Source organism: Phyllostomus hastatus, unplaced genomic scaffold (genome assembly GCF_019186645.2).
Source record: "Phyllostomus hastatus isolate PE091 unplaced genomic scaffold, TTU_PhHast_1.1 phas_scaffold_216, whole genome shotgun sequence".
NCBI lineage: Eukaryota > Metazoa > Chordata > Mammalia > Chiroptera > Phyllostomidae > Phyllostomus > Phyllostomus hastatus.
In genome coordinates, this window is record NW_025334018.1 from 7,214,001 (window position 1) to 7,238,355 (window position 24,355).

Sequence of the window (24,355 nt, forward strand, 5' to 3'; positions counted from 1 at the left end):
AAAAAGAAATAAAAATAAAAATATATATATTAATGACATTGAGTCACAAGATTAAGGCCTATTAGAAGTATTTCTCTGAGCCCTGGCTGGCGTAGCTCAGTGGATTGAGTGCAGGCTGAGAACCAAAGGGTTGCAGTTCAATTCCCCAGTGGGAGGCGTGTGAGAGGCAACTACACATTGTAGTTCCTTTCCTTACCCTCTCTCTATTTATTTATTTATTTAAAAATAAATAAATACAATATTTTTTTTAAAAGAAGTACTTTTTGATAAGATAATGAAAATTCAGTTTTTATTTAGCTCCCACAATACATCCTTAAATTCAACTGAATTATACTCTGGGGATGAAATAAAAAAACAAAAAACCAGACCTGAAGGATGACCAGAATTTCAGCATTGTTCTTCTCCAGGGCTATGTCAAAGGCAGATTTATCAAACTTGCTAAAAGCATGGACATCAGCTCCATATTTGATAAGTAGCTCTACAACATCTCGATGGTGGTACTCTGTGGCCCAATGCAAAGCTGTCATCTTCAGCATATCCTTGGCATTCACGTCTGCACCATTCTGTCATAGAAAAGTAATTCTTTTCATATAGACACTGGTTACAACGCAAGATCTCATCACCAATACAGAGGATCATGTTAAGAAATATCAAAGGGAAAAACATTTTTCAAATTATCTTGAATGCTGACAGAAATAAGGTCTTCAATGAATGCGTCTCTTCTAAGTACATTACTGGGAAATAATGACAGATGGGAGAAGGGGAGAGAAAACGATTTTTGTTGCATTTATTAACAGAGCTGCATGTCTGAAAAAATAGGCATAAGTGCAGAGAACACCTGCAGAAATGACATGAAGAAAAATCAATAAAGTCTGTTTAGCTTTCGAAAGATTAGAAAGCAAAATTCTCTTAGTCATGATTAATCTGGAAAGAGATGCAACTCAATGCTATAAACTGTCCTCAACTTGATCTTTCCCAACCTAGTTTCCTACCACTCATTTAGGTAAGGGAGGTGAATGTCTTTTTTACAATATAAACCCACCACTATTCTTGCTTTACCCTAACAAGAAGTTCCACGATGTGCGCATGTCCATCAGCTGCAGCCATATGCAAGGGGGTTCTGTCCACTTTGGTTCGCGCATCCCTGCTAACGCCTGCTCGCAGGAGCACTTCTGCTGTGGAATAATGACCATACTGGGCTGCAAGGTGGAGGGGTGATGTTCCAAGCTGTGGGAAAATAATACCCACTGAATTATCAACCATGTGCAGACTCTTAAATCATTACTGAGAGATTCAAATGAACAAGAGGTAAGTTCCATGCTTCCTGCCCTTGGAGACAGGAACTGGTTGGACAGACAGGACTGAAGAAATGACTTAATTAAAAAATTAGCCCTGACTGGTGTGGTTCAGTGGACTGGGTGTTGTTCCGTAAAACAAAAGGTCATTGGTTTGATTCCCAGTCAGGGCACATGCCTGGGTTGGGGGTGTGTGAGAGGCAATGGAGATGGATGTTTTTCTGCTTCTTTCTCCCTCTTCCCCTCTCTCCAAGAATAAAATCTTTTTAAAAATTAATATACTAATTAGGAATAAATATATCACCAATTAAATAAATGCTAAATATAATGGATTTAAGTCAGGTGCAATTCCCTGAAGGGGATGATTTTAAGTAGGGCTTAGAAGAAGGTAAAAAAAATGGACAGACAAGAGCATTCTGAGTCAGGGGTAACAGGAAGGGATAGGTGCAGGTTCAAAACAATTTTTAGGAAAAGGGAGGGGACTAAAAAGTTGCATGTGGAACTTGGGGCGCCAATTTAATTGGTTGGAATAGAGGTTTGTTACCATAGTAAAGCAATGCAAAGCAAAAAATACTGAGGAGATGAAGAGGCAATAAAAATTTAGCTATCAAGCCCTGGATGGTGTGGCTCAGTTGGATGGAGCATCATCCCATAACTGAAAGGTCACAGGTTCAATTACTGTTCAGGGCACATACTTAGATCGCAAATTTAGTTGATGTTTCTCTCTCACATCCATGTTTCCCTTCCTCTCTCTAAAATCAATGACCATGTCCATGCGTGACAGTGAAAAAAAAATTTAGCAGTTGAGTATCAACAGCAATAAGCAAGGCTATATCATCCCAAAGTAAACCTTATAAGAGTTACCATCATCCACTTTGGCTAGAAATCTAATCCTTTCTTTGTGTTATGCTCTGTATTTTAAGCCTATTTCATTTATTCTTTGCTTTTCATATATTCAGTCTCTCTGCCTGACTGGATTTAATTCACATTATTCTTTTCAGGTCTATTTATGGAAATGCTAATCTCATTGGTTTCCTTTCTTCTTTTTGTGAGGTGCCAAAGACCTGCTGACCACTAAAGTTATGAACTAATCACTCCAGAAAAGAGGACATTCACTCACTGAATTGTTAAAATTAGTCAATGTTTACAAAATCTGTGAATGCTAAGCAAGCACACATTATAACCTAGACCTGGATATTATAAAACTCTGCTCTCCAATCTGCCTCTCAACGCTTATAAATTACACCTTCCTCTTTAATGTTTTTTAACAGTGGTAAAGGAAACAAAATGGCCAGACTATTCCATTAACCAGGACATTTTACAGAAAAGGAAACAAGAAGTTTATTAGTTTAAAAATGTGCTTTTATTATACTGATTTTGTTTAATTTCTAGCTAATTACAGAAGCCTATAACCTAAGTAAACTTCAGGGAGAATTAAGCTTGTACAAAATACTCTGAAAAGCATTATAGAGAATCACAAGTATATAATACCTTTACAATTACCATCTATATATCCACAGGAGACACTTTCAATTTAGAAAACTAAAAGAAAAAGAAAATCACATATGCAGATGAGATAAAGAAAATAAAACTCCTGAGAAGAGAATGAGGCAGAAAGGGAATCAAGAAAAATCAATAAAGTCTGTTTCGCCTTTAAGAAAAAGATTGGTGCCCTGGCTAGTGTGGCTCAGTGAATTGAGCATGGGCCTTCAAACTGAAAGTTCGACAGTTCCTTCCCAGTCGGGGCACATGCCTGAGTTGTGGGCCAGTCCCCAGTTGGAGAAGTGAGAGGCAATCAATGTTTCTCTTGCACATCGAGGTTCCTGTCTCTCTCTCTCTCTTTCTCCCTCCCTTCTCCTCTCTCTAAAAATAACAAATTAAAAAAAAAATTTAAAGATTTTATTTATATACTTTTTTAGAAAGGATTAAGGAGGAAGAAAGACAGGGAGAGAAATATCAATGTGTGGCTGCCTCTCACACACCCCCTACTGGGGACCTGGCCTACAACCCAGGCATGTGCCCTGACTGGGAATTGAACCAATGATCCTTTGGTTTGCAGGCCAGCACTTAATCCACTGAGCCACACCAGCCAGGGCTAAAAATAAAAATCTTTACAAAAATAAAAAGAAAGAAAAGAAAAAGATTGGTAACAGCACACACTGGGAATAATCAAGAGAGCTTACCCAGTCTGTGGTAAATGGGGCACCATTTGCCATCAATGTTCTCACTTCATCATCTTGGCCTTTTCTTGCTGCTTCTAGCAACCTCTTCCCTAAGTCCACCAAAGACATCTTTATGCATAGGAACAAAAGTTTTCAGGAAGCTGTAACTCAAACACAAGGAAAGCTGCCTGTAAAATGGTTCTAGAAGACTTCTTGTACTTTGATACACTTCTCAAGATGACTTACCTGGCATTTCTTTTCTAGCTCATCATCTAACACAAACAATTAAGTATTTGGAAAAGTTTCTGGCCCTAAACAATAGTTCCCTCACTTTCAATCTCCAGAAAAATGCTTTGGAAATACGTGGAATACATCACCTTTCTAGCTTAAGAGATGCTAGAATGGCAATAAAACAGCATTCTATCCATTTGACATGACCATGGGTAGAAATATTATGTTACGGGAAAGAATGACAAACAAACCAAGGATATTGAGACTCAGGTATCTGGTAAACACTTTTTCAAAAATGAACAGGTTGAACCTGCCACTTCAAGGAAAATAATCAACGGTATTTATTGACAATTATCAACTATAATTTGAGCTTTCAAGCAAAAATTCAAATTTTGGGAAATCTACATACACCAATTGATAGCTGACTAACAACTTTTTGATGAAATTCATGGTGATACTAATGAATGTGAATTTTTAAATATTATATAATAAAATGCATCAACATTTGGGTAATTTGCATAATCTGGCGAGCCAATGTTTTTCGAATAACTAATGTATGTTATAAAATAAAGCAGGGGTAGGAAGAGGGAGGAGAAGATGGCTGAGGAATAGAGGGAAGTTATACTCACCTACTCCCAGGCCCAAACTGGAATTACAACAAAATTATGGCACAATCAGCCTAAATAACCAACTGAAGACTAGGTGAACAGAAGTCTTATAACCAAAGATTTATAGAAGCCACATCAAGGCTAGACTATGTGACATAAGAGCCACACAATGGAAGAAGCCTCAATCCCTGAGTGATTGTCTAAAAGAGAGCTACTCAGAAATGTGGCACCTACAATGGACTTTGCACAATTAAAATTAAACCTTTACTTCATTAAAAAAAATTACACAGGGGTAAAAGATTAATTCAAAGTGAAAAACAGATCAATGAGTTTTAAGGTAACAGTATAAATATTTCACTGATACAGTTTTCAGATTTCTCACTGCAACTAACTTTTAAGAAAGTACCACTTGTTATACCTGAAACTAATACAAAATAATATTAAATGTAAACTAAAATTGAAAAATAAACTTTTAAAAAAGAAATTACTACTTGTTGAATTTCTGTGTAGCAGCAGAGAATAATACCCACAGTGATCTGAAGTTACTGAAACACCCCTCCCTTTCTCCAAGTTCAATATTGCAACAAATTGAATGCAGAAATAGATATGAAAATGCAGCTGTCTTCTAAATAGCCACAAGTTAAAGAAAGTTGCAAAAATATAAAGCAATGCCCTTCTTCTCACTATCTCTTTGACTTGGAAGATATATTTTTCATAAAAATGTATTATCTATAACATATGGTGGATTTATTATTGTATTTTAATTAACGTTTAAAAATTAATTTCTAAAACAGTAAATATCAATAGATACACCATTTTGGAGTCCTCATTAATTTTTAAGGATATAAATGACTCCTGAAATCAGAAAATTTGAGAATCACTATCTTGGGCAAATAACTTGGTCATTATGTAATTCAGTTTTCCAATCTGTATCACAGAGCATTGTGCTCAAGCACAGGTGTGTGCAAGAGATCACCAGAGAAGTCTGTTCAAAAGGGAATCATACCTACACAAGGCTCTGGTATGAGCCTTCTGAAATGGTGCATTTAGGAGCAGAGGATGAACTTTTTTAGTGTAAACTTCTATAATCTGATCTAAATGTCAGTTTTCACAACTCAAAAAAAATGCTAGAGAAAAAAAGATAGCAAAAACTTCTCACAGAAAACCAGTACTTTGCATTTCTCTATGGTTATGTTCATTTTAAAGTATCAAACAGCCTTTCAATTTAATTATCTTATTACTAATATTTAAAAACAAGAACAAGCCCTGATGTGGTGAGGCTCAGTCAGCTGAGTGCTGGCTTGGGAATCTTTGGACGAAAAGGTCGCCAGTTCGATTCCTGGTCAGGGCACATGCCTGGGTTGCTGGCCAGTCCCAAGTTGGGAACATTGGAGAGGCAATTGGTCATGATGTTTCTCTCCCTCTTTCTCCCTCCTTTCCCTCTCTCTCTAAAAATAAATAAAATCTATTAAAAAATAAAAACAAGAACAAATTTCTAGATGGTTCATTTATTAGTTAGAAATAATTGCTTCAGTCCTGGCTGGGTGGCGAAGTAGTTAGAGGATCACTCCACTACTCCAAAGTTGCAGGTTCAATCCCCGGTCAGGGCACATACAAAAATTAACCAATGAATGCATCAATAAGTGAACAACAAACTGATGATTTTCTCTTTCTCTCTCCCTAAAAATAATAATAATAATTCCTTCAAATTTTTTCAAATTATACTATAGAGGGGTGGGCAAAAAGAGGTTTACTATTGTGAGTACACAAAACAGAATTCACTCTTGCACTATTGTTTATTAATTATTGTATTGTTTCTCATACAAACTGTAAACGTACTTTTGTCTACCTCTGTATATAAAAGGTGTATCACCAAGCCTTAACAGCTCTACAGTAACTGACCACAAAGAGAAAGACTAACCTACATATGGATGTTCAGAAATGTTGCCACAAAGCAGGATTAAACTATCCTCTTAATAAAATTCCAGCTCTATTCTCTACCAAACACATACACAAAAACTTTCAGTTGAAGGCTGAGGTATCTGTTTAAGGAGTAATCTGGTTTGCTTCACATTCCTGGGAAGCTGATACTTCTGGAAAATAAGATACTTTAAACTGATTTTATCTCACTGCAACTGGTGTCTCTAGTACCTGAACTCTTGCAAAATGTTAATTGAGCAAATCTTTTCAATTTTTTCCCACTGTATTCTGCTTTCATATGTTAATTCTATCACATCTTTTTTAAAATTTTTATTTGTTGATTTTAGAGACAGTAAGAGCTTATTCCACTTCTTTATGCATTCATTGGTTGCTTCTTGTATGTGCCCTGACCCAGGATCCAACCTGAAACCTTGGCGCATTCAGACAACGCTGTAACCAACTGGGCTACCCTACAAGGGCTTATCACATTTCTTTAATCATTATTTGTGAGTCTGTATATCAGTATCCCTAAATAGCAACTGACCCAAACTTGTCATCCCAAACTTTAGGTCACAAGAAGCCTTATTTCTTACCACATGAAGATATCATTATTTATATATAGATATATTGATTAGAATGTAAATAAGGTGTAATAGTCATTACTTGATATAAAATGTCTCCTAGAAATGTGTTCTTCAGGGTTCTTTTCTCCCCATACTTTCTTCTTTTGAGTAAAAGTAAAATCTGTTTTTATTGATTGATTTATTGATTGATTTTAGAAAGAAAAGGGAGAGGGTGAAAGAGGAAGAGAGATTGAGAGGCAGATTTGTTGTTCTACTTATTTATGCATTTATTGGTTGATTCTTGTGTCTTGACTGCAGATCAAACCTGCAACTTTGGTGTATTCTGAGGATGCTCTAACCAACTGATCTAGGGGCCAGGGCCAATAAAATGTATTTTTACAATAACAGCATTTGGGGGGAACTATGTGCCATTTTCCCGGTATCCTATGTCAATGTGGGCAGTGCCCACCAGATAAAAGATGTAGCCTAAGAGACAAGAGGACAGTCTAGGGACTTTTGAGCTCCCTCTTCCTGATTACTTAAAAAAAAAGGGGGGGGGCACATTCTCCCTTAACATACATACCTCCACTTTCCCTACATATAAAATTAAAAAACAAGCCCTGGTTGGCATAGCTCAGTGGATTGAGCTTGGGCTGCGAATCAAAGCATCGCAGGTTCGAGTCCCAGTAAGGGCACATGCCTGGGTTGCAGGCCACAGTCCTCAGCAACCGCACATTGATGTTTCTATCTCCCTCCCTTCCCTCTCTAAAAATAAATAAATAAATTTTAAAAAATTTTAAAAACAAAATCTGGCCTAATTTGTCTCTTAGGACTTTTAAGATAAATAAAACAAAGCACCCACACCTCCTTTCAAACACGCAAGAGCTTTCAATCACTGTGCTTTAATAATGAACGAAGTGCTTGAGCTCTTGATAACAAAACTCTATTATTATTAGAAAGTAATCACGTTGGTTGATATAAGAATTTGGGTGGGGCAGTTCTTTCATTGTTATCAAAATGTATATGAAAATAGATGGTTAAGAACATTTATATTGGACTGGGTAGATCCAATGGTATACTGAAAATACTGTCCTAGATGGCCAAAAGAGTTAAATTGTTGAAGGTAAGCCATAGAATGTGCTTTTCCAGAGATAGAGAGGTGTGTGTGTGTGAGTGAGTGAGTGAGTGAGAGGGAGGGAGGGAGGGAGGGAGGGAGAGAGAGACATCTTCTGGGACTCTGGGAAGGGAGAGAAGAATGGGATGATCTCTGCAGTAAATCTGTGAGCAGAGAGAAAACTAACGGGAAGGCGAATCAGAATTGAAAAATCCATGGCCTGACGACCTTTTCCATTTTTTTTTTTTTTCCTACTGCACACGTCCCTACTGAGCCTCCAGCTGTACAAACAACTGTGCAAGAGGCGGGGCCCTTATGCTCTTGTTCAGATTAGCGTGCTCACTAATAATCTTTAGGCTATTCCTGGGGCCCGGGAATTAGAGTCCCCGTTTTCTCCTCTACCACAAATTCTCCCGTTTCCCAGCAAAATTCTGTCTTTCGGGAAAAGAGTCCGTCAATTTGAGGCAAGAGAGCCAAGATCTCAGCCTAGGAGGCAGCCCCGGCCCGGGCTCCGCGGTGCCCCCTACTGGTCACCTCTGCGGCCTTGGCTTCCCTTGGTCCAGCTCCCCAGCCCCAGGTCTTACACCCACCCCCTTCTTCACCTCCTCCCAGTCCCCTCCCCTTCCTCCCGGCAGCATCCCCTTCCTCTTCGTCCCCCTCCCCCAGGTGCCCCAGCTCCGACCAAGGGGCGCCGCTCAGTCTGCACCCAGAAGTTCGCGGCTGAGCTGGGAAGCAGTGCAACTTCTGGCAGTACTCTCCCTGCCAGCCTGACACCCCCAAGTACACGCATCTTTTCTTCCCCCTCACCTCCTCGTCCGGGACGCTGCCGGCAGCGTTTTCGCCAAGCCCGCCAGTTTGGTCTCGTTTCCTTCTCTAGTTTAGACTCCCTGTCAGTGACGGTTACTTTATGGCCTTTTCATATATGCATATTGTGGGGGCCTTTAACCCCCCTCGTGGAGAAATGGAGGCAATAAAATGGCGGACCCGGAAGTGGAGAATCTGCGAGGGTAATTTCTGGCGGAGGAATCTGTGAAGAGAAAATGACTAGGACACCTACATTTCCATTCGAACACAAAGATGATGCACCTCCGAGGATTATTTGCTATTCACCGAAGGCCTTTTGCCGTGAAAAAGCGTGTATCCTAGAAATACTAGCCAGGACTATTTAGCGTGGCGGAGGATTGTCGATTACGTGTCTTACGTGTCGTATAGACCCGGCAGGGGACGGACAGATGGTTTGTTTTGGCGCCAAGAATCAAGCGAACCGCGGAAGAGAAACGCGATTCCGTCCCGGTTTTGAGCCGTGGTTGCTTTCTGGGAGGACAGCCCCGGGCATATATAGGAAAATCTTGTTTCATTGTCTCAAGCTAGGGTGAAATAGTTTGGGACGTTCCAGGCTCTGCGCAAGAATTGAACTCTGGTGCCTGACGGACATATTTCCAGTTGCAGCCGGAACGCAAGGACCCTAGACCCGAGTGTCAGCAGGATCAGTGAAACAAATAACGGAGGCAATTCATTTGGGGGCCTGGAAGAAGATGGAGCATGAGTTTGCAAATCCTTTTAGGTATTTTAGTTACCAAACAGGTGTGTCCCATCTCCACCCACCAAATGCCAGGACTAAAGGACAGCTAGAAGTCAGGAAAGAAGTCCTTAAAAAATAAGTAAAAACAGGAAAGGACACATCATTGAGCCATTCTTTAATAGATTTTGGCTTTTAATGTTGATAGTCGGCCTCTCAAAGTCTACAAAGAAGATTCCCGTGTTACCCTTTTCTGAATTTATCTAGATCTCGTTCAAGTCATCTTTATTTACAGCATGTTGCCCAAGTACTGTCCATCTGTATCGGTATTTATAGCTTCCCTTTCTAAGTCTGAGAGTCAAAATCTTGTTTCATTGTTGTTTACATCCTTTTATACTGTCTGGCCCAGTGCCTTTCATAGAGTAGGCACCCCAACTACTTGTAAGTTAGCACAAAATTTTTTAATGAGTTTTAAGTAAGCAGATAACATATTTGGGTGAATTCGTTTATTTTCTTTGGCACTAGCGCTGAGATAAGAAACATACAGTGCCACAGGTGCCTCCTCAAATATGTTGGTAGTGGGAAAGCAGAAGAGTGGTGGGTTGCAGCTTTCTAGCTAAAAAATTTTAAGTCGATTTCACCCTTTACCTTGAACGGGTAAGTATACCCGTCCAACCTAAAGTTAGTCATTTTAATGTATAAAAGTTACTCAAGTCATTCTTCCTCAGAGTTGAATATGAGAAAAATATACAAGCTGAATGTGAAAACAAGGCTAACTTGTGAAATTCTAGACTGTGTTCCTGTGGAGAGAGAAAACTAGAATGCAGTCCTGGGGTTGAATGTCTTTATTAAAGATATGAGTAAATGGCAGCACAAATCAGCAAAAATTTTGGAAAGAGTGGGAACAGGGTGTAGGGTCAGAAGGTGATTGCTCACTTCCTGGTCTCAAGGTAGGCTGAAGAACTGTGCCTGAGGCCCAATGGCTGGTATCAGCTGGAGATGCAGGAGGGCAAGTCTCAAGTACTAGGGACCAAACCCTACGCCTTTTAGGAAAGGAATCAAGACCTTACAAATTATCATGAATAGTCATCGAGATTGCATTTTAAGATTTGAAATTGAGTGATTTTCCTCAGAGTTTTCAACCCACAGTTAGGAGCAAAATTATAAAGTAAGTAGGCTTAAGAAGAAACATCCTTTTGAGAGAGCATAACTATTCCTGAAACAATTCAGGGCTTTCTCCTATTTTCATTTTCCAAGACATTATTTCCTCTTGTTTTATATACATTTACCCCCAATTTCAGAAAAAGCAAGTTTCTTATCACCTTAATCTTTTAGGAATCCTACTGTCTTGTAGCAGATAGTCTCAAATTAAAACTTACAAGGTATTCATCAACCCTTGAAGAAATATTTGTGTTTACTGGCCTGGAACAGGGAATTAGGAAGTTTTGAGCGATCTCTAAAGCTGATTAAAATGAGGTAAAAAAAAAATATATGTATCAGTGCTTCTATTATAGTACTACTCTCTGGTGCCCCCATCAGGCCTGTTTTCTGGAATTAATACGGGGTGGAGAGGAGGAGGAATCCCCCTGACCCAGTCACTAAGTACTCCATTGCTTGAACCCTTTGTGGCTTGAGGGCTCTTGAGAGAAACTGGAAAAAAAAAACACAACCCCCCCCACATTAAATAAATAAATACATACATACATAAATAAACAAACAAATAAGTACAGAACTCTGGCAGATTCATCAGCACCACCTCAACACAGTGGAGGAGAGAAAGCAAGATTGATAGGAGAAAAGGATGGAAAGGAAAGGGCTTGAAAGGGAAGACAATGAGGGCAAAGTGGTGGGAAAGAGGAATCTTGGGCTTAGAGCAAGTCCAATTCAAAGGCGTGGATGCTGGCAATGGGAGCTCTCCAGAAGTTGAAGGTGCTGTACTCAAGGAGGACATCGCCTTCAGGATTTTTCTCCTGCTCTGTTCCAGTTGCTTGCCCGGTCATTTTGCCAACGCTGCTGTCCTTGACCTTGTAGGTGGACGTATCTGACAGACCCAGGCTTTCCAACTCCGACAGATCCAGTTCTGGAATGGGCATCCTCCAGAAAAGAAAAGAGCTGTACTGGCTACTCACAGGGTCCCTCATAACTTCCTAGAAAGAAATCGTTTGTCAGTCTTCATGCCATAGCAACCTCTTTGTGGCGCACTGCCTTTCCTTACTTAGAAACTTTACATACCCATTTGCCTGTGTACATAACCCAAGCTCCCTAGGACAATCTTCAGGAATCCTTTTTCTATTACCATTTTCTACTATTTCCACACTTATCCAACAAATGACTTATTTACTGCCTACTGCTTCAAGTCAATCTTGAGGTTGGTTTTCAAGGCCTTCCAGGATCTGGCCCTATTCTTCCTAGTAGTAGCACATTCTCTGCTGTAGTGATGCCTATCACTGTCTTGCCTAACTCTCTCCACTCTCCATCTTAAAATACTACCCAAGTTCCAATACTCCAAGTCCCAGGGGAATCTTTCCCCTGAACTATTTTTTTAAAGATTTTATTTATTTAAAGCGCTGGCTGGCGTAGCTCAGTGGATTGAGTGCGGGCTGAGAACCAAAGTGTCGCAGGTTCGATTCCCAGCCAGGGTACATGTCTGGGTTGCAGGCCATAACCCCCAGCAACCGCACATTGATGTTTCTCTCTCTCTCTCTCTCTCTCCCTCCCTCCCTTCCCTCTCTAAAAATAAATAAATAAAATCTTTAAAATAAAAAAGAATTGCATTGAATCTATAGATTGCTTTAAAAAAAATATTTTATTTATTTATAGAGAGAGGGGAAGGGAGGTAGAAAGAGGGAAACATCAATGTGTGGTTGCCTTTCATGTGGCCCCAACAGGGGACCTGGCCCACAACCCAGGCATGTGCCCTGACTGGGAATTGAACTGACAACCCTTTGGTTCACAGGCTGGTGCTCAGTCCACTGAGCCACACCAGCCAGGGCTGAACTCCTACTATGTTTGCAAATTCAGAACTTCTTCCTGCCTTTGGTTTAATAGGTTACAGGTACCTCTGAAAACAGCTTCCATGACATTTTGGCTTTCTGTTTTACTCCCTGCCTTCTAAGCCCCATTATAAACTCACTTCTTCCAGGAGGACTTCCTAAAACTTACTCAGCTCCAACTATCCATTTCTTCTGGCATTTACCCTAACACCCTGTAGAGTTTTACCTGACTATATCGGTTTGGGGTTACAGATCATTGTTATGTGTATAGGGATAGTCTTATCTCCTTCAAGGGACAGAGTATCCCCAAGGGTAAAAACCAGTCTACTTTGTACTTTCTTCACAAGTGCTGGGCTTTGTACACAAAAGACATTCAAGGCTGCTGATTAATTTTCCATCACTAATACAATGAACACCTTGTCACTGCCACCTAATTAGTCCACAGATAAGCCTTAATGGCTTATCTATTTCTCTCTAGCCTACCTCCACCTCAGAACAAAACCCGGGTGCTAAAAAGTTTTTTTCTATGCTTTAACAGTTCTCTTTTCTCTGATCACAATGCTGGACTATATGTGATGATAATGAGAGCAAATGGATTGGAAACTCCAGGTAAGGAAGGTAAAGTTTAGATTGAAAGAAGATCCTTGAACAGAATTAGATACTTTTCTATGCTTTAATGAGTACTTCTATCACCTTTTCTGCTCATCTCACCCACACCCTGATGTTATATGACGATTATACCTCCCTGCAGCCTCCACCCTACTGCTTACTAGCCAAGGGAAGGGGCAAGAAACATTAGCTGAAATGTTCCCAAAGGAGCAGAAAGAACATTCCACCACCTCCAAAAATAGAACCCCGTCTCAAAAGGACTTCCTCCAACACACTCCATTGGCTCTCATTAGGCCTTGAGATGCCTAAGCAGTGGCCTAAAATAAGTTCCAGAATGTGTTAGGTTTCAGTAGGACCTTACAGAAACCCTATCAACCTGTATAATATGAAATGTCTTTACTAAGGTAGGGAAAGAATGCATTAATTTAGAACATGTTTATGTGTGAATGTGAGGGCTTTAGGAGGGGTGGGGAGGTCGACTCAGTGTTTTTAAAGTTTAAAGTAAATTCTGAGTTGTTCTTTTCTTGTTAGGCTCAAGCTCCAAAATAAACCCTGGGAACTGAGCATTACTCAGCAGAGAAGCTGCTTATGAGTGTGATGGGGGGACTGGTACAGGGTGGGAACAAGGTGGAAACGTGAGGTCATCATCCTATAATATTTAGCTGATCATCTCCACAATAATTTGCAGAGACATGTGCACAGAAAAAAAGCTAAAAAAAAATGGTTGTACTATCAACCAATCAACCAGGGCTTACATCTGTGGCTATAAAAATCCTAAGAAGCAAATGTTGTTACCAGTTAATTGCCCACATAGCTGACTTCTTTTATACCCTCTCCCTGACCAGCTCTCTCCAGTGAGAGGTTAGTATAAGATGGGGCAAATATAACAGACTCTTTAAAAAATAGAATTGGTCCTGGCTTGATGTGGCTCAGTGGATTGACTGCTGGCCTGCTAACTAAAAAATAGAATCATAAGAGGAGAAAACATCATAGGTTTTTAAAACTAGAAAATACCTTAGAAGTTATCTAGTGACTTGTGAAGCCTCCAAGCCAGTCTGGATAGAACCTAGGTCTCATAATTCCCAGTCTGGTCCTTTTTGGATGTGTTGTACATAGATAACTGTGTACAGCTTTATATCATCCTATACCAACATTCTCAAAACTTGCAAGAATTCTTAGTTCCTGAAGAGCAGATATCAGTGGGTTAGGTGTTATTTGTTCCTGTGGTCCTAATTTGAATGCTGAACTCGCAAAAAAAGGCAGTAGAGAGCAAGTTAGAATCTGAGAAAGGGGAAAAGCTCTGACAAACTGACTTCTTTTCTTATAGCCAGTGTATGTACCAAAGCAGTCCAATCCCTGAGTGTCTGGCATAGCTTCTCTTGGCAATTAAAAAAGCTAAGGGAAATTTCATGAACTATTTATTAATTTAAATGGCCTAAAACCTTTAGCTATGACTCAGAGTCATGTACAGAGAGTACCAAATGCATTCTAGAAAGGCATTCATTCATACAAGCATTAACGGCCTCTAAAATGAAATCAAGAACATTGACTACACACACACACACACACACACACACACACAAAATGAAGCTAAAACACCTTTTACATTGATAATGGAAGTTTAAAATTTAATACAGTATGAATTTAATTCCCAAGTACCCAAATTTTGCAAGAGGTCTCTTTTCAGCTGGCTTTCTCTTCTCTCCCCATTTGCTTGATTAGCAAATATATAAAAAAAGATACACTCTCTGAGCCACGCAGTCACGCCCAAATACTCTTTGTCTAGACCCTCAGTGGGAATCCAGGGCCTCCCCGACCAGGCTTTGCTGTGTCATGCTGCCATGAAATGGAAGGACAAGGGATGGTGATGGAGGGGAATGGAAGTGCTCTGGCATCTCATTATATGTGCCTCGTCGTGGGCTTGGGTTTTTCTATTAGTCATGTCCTCCCCCACCTAGTCCACTGAGCTACAAATAAACATTTCTTTGCCAGAATCTGCCCCTATACCTAGCTCCCGTGGGCTGTACTAATTTCGATATGGGATCAGGTAGTTCAGCACAGAGGCCCCCACCTTCCTACCTCAAGCTGCCTCTTTGGAGCAAAGGTTTGAGTTGGGGAGGAGACTGTTAAAAGAAAGATGAGAATTAATCTCAATATTATCTCATAGCCTTCCCCCCAAACTCCCTCCCTATGGAGACAAGTCTGGGGTGAGGGTAGACTCATCAATAGAACACTACAGAAAAAAAAAAAAAAGGAAATATAGGGAGATAGAGGCTAAAGCAATACAGCAAGACTAGAGATTCATCAAAAAAACAAATTACAGCTTGAGAAAAAGATACAGATAACTAGACTGCAGATAAAATACCCAGGGCGATAATTTATAGGCAAATAGGTCCTTGAAATAAGGAGATAAATGCTGAGAAATAACCACATGTAATCTGTTAAAAATTAATGTCTGTATACCGGATTATAAGGCATGGATGGAGATGTGAGCGAAGAGATGTAAAACGGTGAACAAATAACTACCCGTTGTTTATGGAAGAGCCTGCTCTCCTCTTGAACTTCCCTAACCTCATCCTTATTTGGGGTCCTCAACCCAACCAGAAGCAGCTGGTCTTTATCTTTGCAGCCCCTGCCCCCCTCCCTCAGTTTAGTTTACCTGTTATCAGTGAATTACTAGTGTGCTCCGAAGATGGAGGGAGGACCCCGGCGCTCCCGGTGCCTGCTCTGGGCTGGAGAGAACGGCAGCAGTGGGGGCTTTGCCGGCTTTGTCTTCTCACTCCCTCTCGCTCTCCAGTGACAGTCTGTCGGCTCAGTCTCCCCCTGCAATGCAGCCCCTCCTAAGAAGGGCGGAAGGACTCCCCGCCCCTGCCTGTCTGACTCGGCTAATTCAAAGGATAGGTTCCAGCACACTTTCAGGAGGAAGCCAGGATTAAGGCGTCTCTGCAGGTTTATTGGTCTGCACAGTTATTGCTCAGCTCTTTCAGCACCCCCATGCTGACTGAGGGTACATTGAATGAGCAATTAATTGTCCTCTGATTTTAGGCTTATGGATTAAAATCTTAACTCTAGACAACAATAGAGTGCCCCTTTATTACCTAGTTTAAGGATTTCAGGTTACTAAATGTTTTTGAGATTCAGGAAAATTCTCCGTTCCTCTCTCCAAACCCTACTCCTTCCGACTAGCCTCCCCATCCTCACAATGGGTAAATAATAAACCGAGCCCGGTTTTCATTTGGGGTAGATGGGTGGGGGGGGGTGCTTCTGAGAAACTCGGAATTTGGCTGGGTCTGAGGAATTTGGGGGGTCCGTTTCGTTTTGCCCCCCCAATGCCTGGTGCGCAAAGGCAAACTGCAATTCCAGGGGGCTCAGCTTGGGTCCCCGGCCCTCACCGAGGGGTCCACAAGCCGCAGTGCGCAGAGCAGGGGCGGTGGGCCTCGCGGGCTCACGAGGCCTGCTCCCAGGCCCTCCCCGTGCAGTGCCGCATCAGTCCAGGGGGGAGCTGTGCACTCGCCTCCCAGCCGGACGGGTTTCGTAATCGCGTCGCCGCCGTTTCCGCCCTCGGCCAGCCCCACCTCTGCCGGCCCGCCCTCGCTCTCCGCCGCGCGGAGGAGCAAGTCCGGTAACCCCCACACTGGCCGGCACGGAGCGGGAGCCCCCCACTAGCTGCAGCCGGGCGCCCTGATGCTGGAGCAAAGCAGGTGAGACCGTGGAACTGGTCCCCGCGCCGGGGCGCCCCGCCTGCCCTGCCCGAGGGCGCTGCACCGGATGCTGGGGGTGGGGGAGGAGGGTGTCCAGGGCTGTGGACTGCCTGGGTCGGTGGGACACGGGCTGCGCCCTTGAGTAACCGCCCTCATCCAACGCTCTTGCGGCGCGCAGGGCGAGGCCGCCGAGCAACAGAAGGGAAAGGAGGGTTTGGGGTGTTGGGGGAGGTGGGAGAGGGAGAAAGTCTCCTCTGAGGCTCAGTGACCTCGGTGGTGGCGTGTGCCGGACAAAGTGGAGCCGTTCTGGGTCTTGGAAGATTTAAATTTGAGAGTTAGGTAGCCACGGAAGACAGTGACAAATCCTAAAGATTCGCCAAGGGGTCCCAATCCTAGTTCAGCGTTGGGCAGAGCAGAGAATTTCTGCGTAGAGTTGGGGGGTTGGCAGAAATAGAGTCTGTGTGACTGGAATGACTGAACATACTGGGGAGGGGGAGCTTAGGGCCTATTTCTGTTTCATCTTAAGCCCCCACAAGACCTTCCCTGGTCAAGGGCACAGTTGGTGCTGGGGTACGTGCCTGTCACTTGCCTGAAAAGTGGGGTCTGCCCCTACTTCTCTAGAGCGCCTCGGTAGCCCTTCATGTCTGGAGGTCTCCACAGGGGACCAGCTGCAGCCCTGGGCTTATTGCCCACCCCATTCTTTTAATTCTCCTCCTCTTTCTTTCTCTTTCTCTCCAGCTGCTTCTTGTGAAGGCTTGTCAGGCAGCGGGTTGGAGGCCTTGGGGCTGCAGGCAGCGGGACCGGGAAAACCGGTTTGGGGCTAGACCAGGGACCGGGGAACTACCTCTGCACATCCTTCCTCCCTGGAACCTTTCTCCCATCCCTTCTCCTGCTCACTCCCGGTAGTTTTGAAGCTGCTAAGCCCCGGTGTGACCTTGGTGTCTTTCCCAGCTCCAATTCACCCTTCCTATTTGGGACGCGGTCCTAGTTCTCAGAGCTACTTGGCTGTCAGCTTCCGGATTTATGTGATTTCATTCTGATACCTCCTGCTGCTTTCCCAGCTCCTCCCCTTCACAGCGGGGTTGAAATAGTGGGCAGTGGATTCCATACCTCTTCCTGGGCTCACCAGCTCAGGACTTAGTGTTTTCCCCAACCCAATGTCTAGATATTTTAAAGAATGAGAGTGGCTGCCAATCACTCTCACTTTTCCAGCCTTGTTCTCCCCACTCTCCCACCCCCAGTTTCACCCTGCCCAGTTTTCTCCACACTCTGACCCCCCCTGCCGCCCCACCCAAGTTTTAGTGACCCTTATGTCCTATGTCCTAGGGAATGGAATTTCCTTGTCACTTCTCATCATTCTTGGTCATTTCATGCCAAGTCCCACACATACACTTTCCCTCCACTCAGTTCTGGCCAGGTCCCTGGAAAAGGAACAGAAACGTCCTTGTTCCCTCCACTGCCCCTTTCCCTCTCTCCTCCCCCCTTCTCTTCTCTCCCCTCCCACCGTCCACTTCTGTCCACTCAGCTTTGAGCAGGGGTGCTGGGGAGAGTCCAGTCTCAGTATAGCCTGTCTGGTGGTGTTGGGGGTTTCCTCTGATTCTTCATTGTTTTCTTCATCATCCCCCACCCCTGCCTCCAACTCTTACCACAGGCTGCCACCACCATCACAACAAACCCTGTGACTGACTTCCCCATTGACCACAGCTCCCCTCACTGGACAGCTGTGTTCTGACTTCCGCCTTGTCTCATTACTCCTCCCCTCCAGTGGTGGGAAGGGAAATAAGAGAAAGCCCAGACTCCTGGGTCCTTCCCTCCCTTAGGAGCTATATCTTTTGGCTTGCAGGCCAGCACTCAGTCCACTGAGCCACACCAGCCGGGGCTAGGAGCTATATCTCAGTGTTTGTGTAATCTCATGTCAAGGCTGTTAAAACAAACAACAACAAAAAAAACTCCTCTCTTAGATGAGTCTAGGGTGCCAGACCCTCAGGATTCCGGGCCTGGAGGGAGGGGAGATTCATATTCATGCTCAAGAGCAGTATTTATAAACCTGCCCTGTTTGGAAACTATGAGGTTGCCTGTGTTACAGGACTGGGGAAATGGGGTGATGAATATTCAGGGAAGTCAGGTGTGCCCTACCTACCTGACTGGCAGGAATGAAAGTTCTTCCTTGGACACTAATGCTATTGGAAGGCTCCTTGTGTTGGCTGGTGACACTTGGGGGTGGAAGTGGTGAGGAGAGAGCAGAGGACAGGTCACAGCATGAGGGGAGGAGGGAGGGCACGGGGCGGGGGGGGGGAGGCAGGCAGGCAGGCGCAGAGCAGCGGCACGATAAGACATGTGAAGAGGGTGGGGAGGCTGGAAAAGATTTCTCATGGGACAGAAGGTACCTGGCACGTGTCCTGCACCCTGTACACAGATGATCTATACAAGACACATGCATGGAGAAACGGCCATGCCACATACTTGCTGGAAGGTATACGTGCAGGAGTGCAGTGATACAGGACACAGGGAAGCAGAGCGTGTATAGACTTAAGGAAAGATCTCAAGGTCAAGTAATGAAGGAACTGTTAAATGTCTTTGGGAGGAGTTGAGGGAAATGAGGAAGAACAAGGGCAGGGAATAGAGAGAAGAAATTTCTCACTGAGGAAAGTCTTTGTTGAGGATCATCCTGCTATAGTTAGGCACCTAGGACTTAAGTAGTCAAGATCTTAAAGAAAATGTAGGTGTTCAGGGTAAGGTTAGGAAAAAGGGAGGGACAGGGTGGAGGCCTTGTTTGTGAGAACAAAAAACCACCATTTCCTCTTCAAAGTCACTTAAATGCCCCTCCCCTTCTGCCCTAAACCCAGAGAGGAGGGAGGTAGAGTTTGTAGTACCCCCAAACTTTGCTCATTTCTGCCACTATCCTTTGGTCCCCTCCTATCACCCTAAGTGCTCCCAGCTCCCTTCCTGTCCCTCGGTACCAACAGCTACTGCTCCTTAACCCCGTGGTGTGCTTTGGTTCTTGTCCTTTCTCTGAGAGTCAGACTGTGGGGTTCTTCCATTTGGAGGAGGTTAGTGTTGGGTACAGGACTAGGGGCTTAAAGGGAAAACAGGAATCTGGGATGGGGCTTCTCGAGGTGGGGGGGATTTCTCAGTAACCTTTCTTCTCTCTCTCCTCTCTGCTCATCCAGGGTTCCAAGCCTGAGGAAGACATACCCTTGTGCCTGCCTGCCCACTTCCCTCTCCTGGCTCTGCTAGTCTCTCAGGGTCTGGGTCACTGACCCTTGCTGCTCAGCTAAGGCTTCGGAGGACTCTACTTTCTCTAGACCCATCCTGCTGAGTGAACCCAGGGCGTTGTTACACCTGAAGGGAGCGAGGAGTGGGCGGTCCAGGCACCAGAGCGAGAGCCCTGTGGGGGCCCAGGGCAGAGGAGTGAAACTGGAACCATCAGGGAACATGAGTGAATTTTGGCACAAACTGGGCTGCTGTGTGGTGGAGAAACCCCAGCCGGTGAGTGTCCCCACCCCCACCCCAACACACAGAAATCAGTTACCGTATACTATGAAGTAGACACATGATCTGGGATCTGCTAAAAAGCGCTCTTCTTACCTCCCTCTCTGACAGGGTAGTTTCTGTGGGCAGGCAGGTCCGCACTAGAGCCAAGGGGACTGGATGATGGAAGAAGCGAATAGTCCTAGCTATCACTTCCTGTTCCTGCCCATTCTGAGCCTGGCCAGGCTTGTAGGTGGAGCTTAATACCTGTCAGTTTTCCCCATTGTTTCCTCATCAGCCAGAGGTGACTTTGACATGTCCTTTCTTGGTCCAGCATTCACTCTGAGGGCCACTGCCCTCACCACCCTGCCTGTGTCCTCGCCGTGTTTGTTCTCCCAGCCTTGCCTTTCAGTCCCCGGTGATTTATTTCCCTGTTAGAGCACCATGTCCCCTTTCCTACCAGGCCCTCAGCTCTTCCCTTAGTCGTTTTCAAGACTCTTTTTTGCTTCCTCTCCTGTGACTGCAGGAGTGGAGGTGGGTTTCAGACATAACTCCCCTGTTTTCTGCAAGCAGAAGAAGAAGAGGAGACGGATTGACCGGACCATGATTGGGGAACCGATGAATTTTGTCCACCTGACTCACATCGGCTCTGGGGAGATGGGGGCTGGAGATGGACTTGCCATGGTAATAAGGGAACGGGGGCAGGCTGCTATGGGGTTGTGGCCCAGAACTGTTCCTCTTTTTGAAAGTTCAAGCAGGGGACAGAACAGAATCCTGGGTGGGAAGTATGAAGCTAGAATTAGTCCTAGTCACCAGTTGCATAAACCTGGGACCTGGCATTTCAGGGCTGACCTTTTCACCCTGGCCGAGGCTCCCTCATCTTTACAATTAGCAGGCTGTTGTTAATTGCGATAGGAGGTATATATGTCTTTTTCCAAAAATCATATCCTTCCTTCTAGTCACCTGAAGGTGAAACAGAAAACTGCTGTCTCAGTGCCACAGGAAGTCATATTGTGGTTGGGAATGTTGGGGCAGGAAAAAGGCCAAGCACCTCTGTCTTAAATAACATCTGTGTTTCTCTCTTGAAATAAGGGAAATGGGCGTGGAGATAATGAAGGAGTCTCTTCACCAACTGCTAAACTGAGATAACTATGATAGGGTCCTTTGTGAGAGGATCTTATTAGTAAAAGACTAATATTTATCTCATCCTCACAAAGGCCACTGTGGAGGAAGGCATTGAGACCTCCCTTGGAAGAATACTGATTAATTTTAACCTTTCCCGATGATTTTATTGTCAAGGAGATGGGATCAGCCTCTTCCCTGGAGGGCACGTGGGAGATCTCTTACTGTGAGGCATGAAGACTTAGGAGAGGGTTTCACCTGTGCTTTTTCACAGACAGGTGCGGTTCAGGAGCAGATGAGATCCAAAGGAAACCGAGACAGGCCTTGGAGCAACTCGAGGGGCTTGTAGCTCCAACAGGAATGGTGAGTGATTAGAGAAAGCCACTCAACACCTTCAGCACCTGCTGATGCCCTGCCTTGGAATGCCCATCATCTGCAAGAGTGAAAATCCAAGGAAGAACTAGACTGGGAGGGTCAGTAATGTAGGATCCAGAAAAGAGAAAGAGATGTACAGGCAGAAATAGAGAAAAGAACACACTGTGGAAATAGTCTGCACTTGATGGTGTCTTTCTCCCTAAGGCCTTGGTTTTCTTTGAGGGTAATCTGTTTGTTTTGTTTTCTTTTCTTTTTTAAATCAGGTTGTGCTGTCTGAAGTTTCCACTCTGTTCCCAGCCCAGAAGAGATGCTGACCCCACCAGATCCTTCCTTGAACCAGTGCCCCCAGGGCCCTCTTTTCTTTATCTGCCTGATAGTGCCTCAAAAGGCTTGGGGGCTGGACTCCCTCTGCTCCCTCTGGCTAGAGCCCCTCCTGGAGATGGGGTCAAGGCAGCAGGACTGACCAAGTGACTACTGATGGGCCAGAGGAGCTCAGCTGAAGCCCTGGACTCTCTCAGATCTGAAATAGGAGTTTCTGGAAACCTGGGATGAGGTCCCTTCTCCTGAATGATGGTCTGGGTGCCACCTGTTTTTAAACTATTAACCTGGAACTCTTTAAATGGTAGGTGGGCGAGGTTACCAAGCTGAAGCTGGCTTTTTTGAGAAGCTCCCTACCTCCCTGCCCTCCTCCTTCCTTCTGGAATGAACTGAAGCAGTTGTCAAGCAGGGGCTGGGATGGTGACCTCTGCCGAGTCTACTCTCTCAATCTCAGGCCTGAAGCTCAAGCTCCTCAATATTGCTCTTGCCAATACCAGCATCTTTCTCTAGTTAGACCTCTAACCCTGTTTCTGTAGCATTGCTAACTCTCCAGTATCTTTCCTTTTTTTAAATTAAATTTTTAATTTGAGTTCTCTTAATTACCCCCACCCTGCTGTTACCTCTGTTACATCTTAGCACCATCCCTGCTAAGAACCTTATTGCTTCCCATTGAGTAAGAGTTAAGGTAAGAGATGGATCTTAACCTGATGGTATTCCAATTAAGCCCTGAGGACCTGGCCTGCGCTCCGCCAACCTCCCTGCTGGCCCGGGTGAGAGGAGGGAGAGGGATCTGGAGAGATACCCAGAATGCAGCACAACTAGGAGTTATGCCTCAGGGTGGACTGCTTTCCTGACCAACAGGGATGGAAGGTGATTGAAAACAATCATCTGTGAGTTTAGGAAACTTAAGATTCTCACAGCCTGGGAGCAAGGAGACCCATAGAGCAAGGTTTCTCAGTCGAGACACTTGACGCTTTGGACTGGGTAATTCTTAGGAGTCGGGGACTAACTTGTGCATCACAGGATTGCTAGCAGTTATCTCTGGCCCACCCTAAGTGTGATAACCAAAAATGTCCCCAGACGTTGCCAAGTGCCTCCTAGGGAGCAAAAGCACCCCAGGTTGAGAGCCACTGCTCTAGAGTCAACCTATTTTTCTCTTAAGTGATTTCTCTGTCCTCTCCCTACCCCCATTCCATTATTCATCCTAAGCCCGAGACTTGATGAACTAGACCCTCTGTAAAATAGGCTTAATGGGCTGCACGTCATCTCCAAACAGTTCTTTATTCATTGTGTTGCTTGTGCTTGCAGGGGTTTTCTCTGTAGTGGACATGCACTATGCTGTTGCCTTCTTGCTCTCTGGAGGAGGGGTTCCCTGCTGTGGTGGCATTGGGGAAGGGAGGGAGAGAAAAGCAGTAGAGCCATAGACACCCCAGCACTGTCCTCCCCAAATTTTAAGCTCTATTTCTGTGCTCAATGTGTGGAATCAGACACAAATAAGACTCAGGGAGTTTTGTCTGAAGAACAGGTCCCACTCCTCACCTGGCTCAAGGGTCTGCTTTAGGTGGGAAAGTAATGGAGGAGCAGGGTCTTTAGGCACTTTGTTTTCTCAGGTGTTTTTTGTTCTGGCCCCTTCCTTGCCGGGAAGATTAGGAAGGCAGAACAGAGCCAATGAGCTCCTGCCTGCCCTGTGCCCAGAATGCAGGAGTCCCAGTAGCTCACTAACAGGAAGCATACTGTCTTGATGGTAGTGGGGGGTCAGGGATGTGGGAACAGAGGATCCGCTCTATTGATTCCACCCTCCACACAGTTTGCCCCCATCTACAGTGACTGAGGTTCTAATTTTTTCAAGTTTCAAGGTATTTCCTGAAGTTTTTCAGGGCCTGAGATTGCTTATAGAGATACATCCCCAGTTTACTCTGTTCCAGTCTAGCTAGCTGCTCTTGAAAGTAGCTCATCCTGTTGCCCTTAAGTAGCTCAATAGCATGAGGGTTTTACTAGATCTGAAGGGTTGACAAGATAGGGTAGAAAGACGGCAGCTCCTGGAATCTCATCACCCTGATTTTAGGCCTTATTCTTATGCTGATTCTTTGGACACAATCTTTTCTTTGGTGCTCTCTCTCCTTTAGCCACCTTCTCCAGTGTGTATGCTACCATCACTTGACAATATTTAGAGTGATGGGAATAGGTTTGAGAGTCATAATTTATATTGAAAATTTGTTGGACTTCTGAATACATTTTTTTTTCAAATAAAAAGTTTAAGCAAAATAGTCACAGAGTAATTAATCACTATGGGTGTATGTTGGGTTAGATCTGGCTGATGAAGGTAACTCCTGGAAAGTGGCTGACTTGGGATT

General features: G+C 44.1%; 3 protein-coding genes across 4 annotated transcripts in view; 1 reads left to right on the forward strand and 2 right to left on the reverse strand.

The window, feature by feature from the left end:
- Nucleotides 1-8,894, reverse strand: part of GABPB2 (GA binding protein transcription factor subunit beta 2) — a 30,511-nt gene extending 21,617 nt beyond the window's left edge. Inside the window, exons 1-4 of one of the 2 annotated variants that reach the window (XM_045816585.1) lie at nt 8,701-8,894; nt 3,479-3,618; nt 1,060-1,227; nt 369-563 (exon numbers count right to left, since the gene is read on the reverse strand). In XM_045816585.1, the coding sequence (XP_045672541.1) occupies nt 369-563; nt 1,060-1,227; nt 3,479-3,586 (471 nt within the window). In that variant the 5' untranslated portion in view covers nt 3,587-3,618; nt 8,701-8,894. The remainder of the gene's footprint in view (nt 1-368; nt 564-1,059; nt 1,228-3,478; nt 3,619-8,700) is intronic. The other variant, XM_045816586.1, reaches the window with a different exon arrangement.
- A 751-nt stretch (nt 8,895-9,645) lies between these two features.
- MLLT11 (MLLT11 transcription factor 7 cofactor) lies at nt 9,646-15,923 on the reverse strand. Its single transcript, XM_045816721.1, has 2 exons — nt 15,674-15,923; nt 9,646-11,559 (listed from the first exon to the last, which is right to left on the reverse strand). The coding sequence occupies exon 2, from the start codon at nt 11,551-11,553 to the stop codon at nt 11,281-11,283; it is 273 nt and encodes a 90-aa protein (XP_045672677.1). The 5' UTR covers nt 11,554-11,559; nt 15,674-15,923; the 3' UTR covers nt 9,646-11,280.
- Nucleotides 15,924-16,575: 652 nt separating this feature from the next.
- CDC42SE1 (CDC42 small effector 1) lies at nt 16,576-24,268 on the forward strand. Its single transcript, XM_045816722.1, has 5 exons — nt 16,576-16,715; nt 19,886-20,204; nt 20,760-20,870; nt 21,583-21,671; nt 21,947-24,268. Exons 2-4 carry the CDS (start codon nt 20,151-20,153, stop codon nt 21,655-21,657), a joined length of 240 nt encoding a protein of 79 aa, XP_045672678.1. The 5' UTR covers nt 16,576-16,715; nt 19,886-20,150; the 3' UTR covers nt 21,658-21,671; nt 21,947-24,268.
- Nucleotides 24,269-24,355: the final 87 nt, after the last annotated feature.